The following is a 5,985-nucleotide window of genomic DNA, read 5'->3' as shown; positions in this document are numbered from 1 at the left end:
TCCACATTTTTCAACGACTCTGAAATTTCTACTGTTCATTACTCGCATAAGCGATATCGATTACGAATTATAATGCGGGGTTTACACATAAATATTGCTAGTTTCTTGCTGAAGTTTCGGTATTATCGAAATTCTGATAACCGGTGGTTGTTCCGATGAGAAATTCACTTTTTTCTTAAGAATGATGCAATTTTCTCGCGAAATTTGGAATTTTGTGATTTCTCGACTATTCAGTTGTAGAATTTCTGGTTCTTTAGAGGTTGTTATGCAGACCAAAGGGTTCCGTCTTATCAAACCACTCTTTTAGGTTAACGCGAAATAAGAGGTGCAAGAAACGCACAGCACGAAAGAAAGCAAGTGCGGAAGGAGTAAAGGATGAAGATAAAGTTAAACATCGTAGAATTTTACGTTAAATGTTTGATTTTATTTATTTGTATAGTTTACGTGAGAAAAGCGAAAAACCCATAAGAAAACACGGTTAAGTGCGACTTAATGAATTGATTATTACATAAAATGGATATTCTTTGCTAGAATCCATGGTTATTCAACATAAATCAGCTAATTTCAGGCCACCTGTGAGAAAATTATCGAGTTCTCCCGAATTTTTGGTGTTTCTTCACGAAATAATAGAGAAAACGGAACTAAAATTACAAAAGAACTAATAACAACTTAATTTAGGAAAAATAAAATAAAGAAAATGCAGGGAAATTCATAAGAAAAGGTGAAAAATTAGAATAAGTCCACATTCGGAACTGATGCGAATATCGACCGCCGAGGACGAGGGAGTATGTGCACCGTTGAGAGAGACGCAGACACAGAAAAGGAGAGAGGACACAGAGAATGTGAGAGACGCAGACGTAAAAGAGACGACGGAGTGGCGGGACCTTTGAAACCCCTGGTAGGTCAAAATGTGGAGTTTTACTCTGTTATGGTTATTCTGGACATTTTCGCATATGTTTTATTTCAAATTAAGTACTGCTTTCTGGCAATTACTACTTGTGAATCCAAGGGAATCACAACAAACGATATACGTTATGAAATATGAATGTAGTGACGCTGTGAAGATAATTGGGGTTTGAAAAATGTGGACATAATAATCATTAATTGAAAAAAGCTTATGGATAGAAAAAAACAACAAGGAAAAAAGCATCATGAGAGTGGTTGAAATAGGAAAAAATGACAATCAGTAGAGTGAGGACAATATGAAATTGAAAAATTGAGTGCAATATCTAAAACATGAAATCGTGAAAATACTCAAAAACTTTCTTCTGCCGTCTTCCCCGTTTGGCTGGCAAGGCCATGAGCTCTTCTTCGAATTTCTGTTCGTATGTCCGTTTTTTGACTGGAGCGGATCCAACTGGCAGACGCACTTTTGCAACATCTTGGTTTTCATCTTGAATCATATCACCTTGCTTTTCCTCATCCCAATCAGCCTTTTGGCACCACTCATTTTGAATAATTTTCTCCAATGTTGGTCGTTCACCTGGATTACACTTCAGAATACTCCGGACAAGTTCTGAAAAAAATTGTGTTATACCAAATACTTAGTTTCATGCCGGACTAAAAATAACACAACATTACTTACTCATTAATTTTTTGTCCTTCGCCTCAATAACTTGGAAAGCGTCGCATGTCCATTTTTTTGGATTTTTAGAGTATTTGGCGAAAGCTTGGTCTTCCGAACTGAATAAAAAGGAATTAAACTTAAAAAACGCTAGAAATAACTCACGGATTTGCAATTGCCCATGGGGTAGCGGTCACCATGTCGATTAGAACAATCCCAACCGACCAAATATCAAGAGCGGGTCCATCGACTTTCTCTTCCACCCAATTTTCTGGAGCAGCTGTTTTTCGAGTTCCATTTCCACCGGATACTTTTTTTATTCCCTTAGCATCCCTATACGAGCAAGCTAGTCCGAAGTCCGCAATTTTGATAACTCCTGAAGTTTATCAAAACTGAAGTTAGTTATATATAAAAAAAACTTACCATTGCACAACAGCAAATTTTCTGCCTTAATATCTCTGTGACAGTATCCCTTGCTGTGAATGTATTGTAATCCAAAAACCATTTGCTTGAAATACAGTTGAATCGTATTCAAATCCAAACAACACCTGATGAGATCTCTCAGGTTTCCGTCTTCTGCGCATTCCATCATAATGACGGCATGTTTGGGGAGGATTTCGGCAGAATACATTTCAATGATGTGAGAGTGTTTTCCTTTGCTCAGATCTTCATGAATTTCAATTTCATCTTTATACCCCGGCTCAAGTTTACAGACTCGTTTCATCACTATGTTCTTGGGATTCCTCTCTATTTTGCTTCGGACAACCGACACATTTCCGAAACAGCCCTTTCCCAAATATTTGATCTGGACGTAATTGAGTTCGTTGGCCAAGAAAGCATTGATCTAAAAACATTTCCTATTTTTTCAAAAGTATCAAAATTTGTGTTTAAAACTTTTTCTAGTTAAAATTTTTTGAATCTCGACTAGTCAAAAGTTTCTTAACACAAAAATGACACGCTTTAAGGCACTAGATACCACTCAAACTAATTAGGAAATCTGAAAAATTATAGAGGGTTCTCAACAAAACTCACTTTATCATCGGGTACGGGCATTTCAAAACGTTGTTTCTTCGAATGTGTGAAAACTTTCTAAAATTGAAACTTTCTTGAAATGTTGTGAAAAAAAGATGCGATATAAAAAAGTGTTGTCTGGTACAGTATCCATAGCAGTAGAAAACAGAGTTCAGTAAAAATGAATTTATGTTTAGGCTGATAAAAAGTTAGAAAGCTCAAGTTAATTACTCAAAACTCTTCATGTTGGTTCTTTCCTAATTTTCAATTTCTCCCACGTAACCGACCATTACTCGCGTACCATTGTTGACTATGTTCACAAAAAATAAAATACTATCAAAAAGATTTTTAATCATCCTCCCCCCTATCTTCTTCTTTCTGTCATCTCTTCCATTAAATATACTACTAGTACCCGTTTCATTTGTTCTGAGCATCTGGAGGTTCCCCACTGAGCCAGTCATTCCCAGAGGCTGAGAGAAGATTAACGGCTTCCCTTTCTATTAGACCGTCTGACCTTCATTATAGCAATATCACAGTGTTTAAGTAGAGGTGAGAGGACAGTAGAATGTTTTTGTGTTGCCGAATCGTAGCTCACGTGACAAACAAATGGTCTAGGATACTGTAAACGAAAGGCACTTATAACCTAACCTTTGAATTTACAGATGCGATATAGTGAACATATGATGAGAAAAGGGGCGATGAGAACGGTATCATGTTCAGATTCAATATCAATGTTAAATTTCGAACGGATTTAGAAGAATGCAGATGAATGGAAACTATAGAAACAAAAAAAAATTGATGTAATGTCTGAACTTTTATAGTTAGTGGAAAAGTACTAATGATGACATTGTAAGAAAAAAATTCCCAAGAGAAAAATATACTTGGAGTAGGGTTCAAAAATTGCTCTGAAGAAAGTTGTGAGTCCTCAAAGGCAATTTCTCTTAAGAGCAGGTAACATCAAGGACATTTCCAAACTCAAAATTTGTTATGAAACTAACAGGTAGGACGTTGCTGGCTGTTTCTATAATACAAAAGGACTTCCAAGGACAGAATGGGTTACGGTTTTCTCTAGACTCTCTTCTAAGTATTAAAACACTATATCTGTCTTTCCCTCCTCTTGCTCTATCCCGTAACTTATTGCTGTTCAACGCAATTGTTTAGATATTGCTGTTTAACGTAATGCGTTGTGCGCATCCAAAATCATGCGACCCCACCAGACGACTCAACAGGTGTAGCACCTCCATATCGTGGTAGTAGAACTAACGAGATGGCATGAAAGGGAATGGAAATAGATGTTAATAACATTATCTTTGAATCTAAACAGCTAAGGTAATAGAATATAACTGACAAAAATCAGTTCAGTTCAGTTCGAAAAATTCTAGAAATATTGGGAAATTTAATATTAAAAAACAATATTTTTAGCTAAAATTGATGTTTTGAAACTTTGGTTTTCGATGAAAAAACGACTAAATCAATCTTCAGGTGTGCTCATAATTCATGCTAGAGGTTGCACCTCTATTACAGGTTTCCGGTGAACATTTTTTCGCCGGTACTGAACTATAATGTTAAAAAACGTATCCGGAAAAGTGGAGAACTCGTCATAAGAAACAGAATACACCTGTATCGTTATAATCCAATCAAAATATAAACAGTAAGTGTCAGGAAGGCGTTGTTGGACACACCGACTCTCTTCCGACACTGCCCCGCTAGAAAGAGTGTGTGCAAGTCAGAGAGTATCTCATTCGTGTGTGCATTGAGAGACCAGTAGGGGAAACGACTCGGTAATCGTCTGACCGTGTTTTTCTAATGATATTAGTCTTTATGTAAAAATGTGATTCACTTATTGAAATATATTTTCGAATGTATCGTTCAATTGTTTTCAGGGACTGAATTTCAAATTAAACTGTTTTCAACTTTAAAAAAAATTGTTGTTGATATCATCATTTACCTTTTTACGAAAAATTCATGAAGGCCTCCGTGATAGAATACAGCTGACAAAAAGATGGTCTAGAATACTGTAAATGAAAAACAGTCACTATATCATACCTTTTGTATTTACAAACACAATATTGTGAACATGCAACAAAAATTGAGTCAAGCTTAAATTCAATACCAAGTTGATACAATAAGTGAGAATTTCAATCAAAAGAAGAAATCCCCTCAGATCTTCTGTGTGTCCGCTACTATCCTCCCTGCATAGATGGTCCCTGAGGTTTCCCCCTTCTCCCTCTCGTAATAATGAATGCACTTGGGTAATGATGTAGATATTATGACACTTCCAATGCCCACAGTTTGTATGGATGGAAGAAAACATATACGATATATATATGTCTGTATTTCCACGTACTCTGTTTCAGTTTCCAACATGGATGATACTAACATGAGTTACAAATTTAACATATTAGATCCTTCCATGTTGATTCTCATATCTTATCCCATTCTATGTGATTCCCTATTTTTCCATCAGTACCTCTCGAATTAATCACTTACCTTATCATAAAACACCTCATATTTTAGTTTTCGACTTTCTTATCCAATATTTCCTCCCTGGTTAATTATTAAGTAAATTTTTGTTTCAAAAACGGTGTTACGATTTTTAAAGTGGTGCAGCTTACACCTACCGCAATAAAACTGCTATTACTGCTATCAATTAGTTCCTCTTTCTTTAGAATCAGTCAGTAACATAAACTCGTCTTCATACTCAATCATTATCCTGTTTTTGCAAGGTGTATTAAGGTAATAGGAGGAGAATTGCTCATTCTCGCTCATCGGCATTCGACTCCTCCTGTATTTGCGTTTTGGATTAGTCGGTGTTTCCTAAAACAGTTACATCTCCATCCCAAATGCTACTGCCCCTCGAATTATCTAATATTGCTATAATAACAAACAAAAGATCACACCTGAAAGGACGGTTCACTGCTGCATACCTTCTGAAGGGAGATATCACAGCGGGTGTTGGGCAGATGCGCGGACTGTATGAGAACCGAAATTAGTAATACGTTTGTAGAAGAAATGAAATATGAAGAGAGTGATTTTCTGAATCTTTCTAACTTGTACGAATAATGTCATCTAGTTTTACATTCACTTCTCTATGACTGAAAAACTTGGTTATTAAATTCCAAAATTTTCAGTTTAGTTCACTCTGAGCAGTGTTTCTAAATAAGTTTCTCACTTTGTCATTTCTCATTCCACGTCTACCGATTATGTCACAAAAGTTCTGTCTGTTTCAAGCAGTTTCTCAAAAACGTAGAAAAATACTTCTTTCATTAATTAGTCAAATTTTGCCACTGCCCTTTTTTGGATGCTGCCTTCATACTTTGATTGATGCCTCTTCCTTTTTCCACCCACTATTTCCTCTCATTTTGGAAGAAGAAATGCAAATTGAGTCTGAGATTTTTACTTCATTTATT

General features: G+C 36.0%; 1 protein-coding gene across 1 annotated transcript; it reads right to left on the bottom strand.

Moving 5' to 3' along the window:
- Positions 1-1,229: 1,229 nt before the first annotated feature.
- GCK72_025990 (uncharacterized protein) lies at positions 1,230-2,617 on the bottom strand (the record flags this gene model as incomplete). The annotated part of the gene is made up of 5 exons (XM_053736598.1): positions 1,230-1,516; positions 1,586-1,683; positions 1,730-1,940; positions 1,988-2,408; positions 2,597-2,617. 5 exons carry the CDS (start codon positions 2,615-2,617, stop codon positions 1,230-1,232), a joined length of 1,038 nt encoding a protein of 345 aa, XP_053580164.1.
- Positions 2,618-5,985: the final 3,368 nt, after the last annotated feature.

Source organism: Caenorhabditis remanei, chromosome X (assembly GCF_010183535.1).
Source record: "Caenorhabditis remanei strain PX506 chromosome X, whole genome shotgun sequence".
Classification (NCBI taxonomy): domain Eukaryota; kingdom Metazoa; phylum Nematoda; class Chromadorea; order Rhabditida; family Rhabditidae; genus Caenorhabditis; species Caenorhabditis remanei.
The sequence above is the reverse complement of the archived record's forward strand: the minus strand, read 5'-3'. Positions and strand labels throughout refer to the sequence as shown.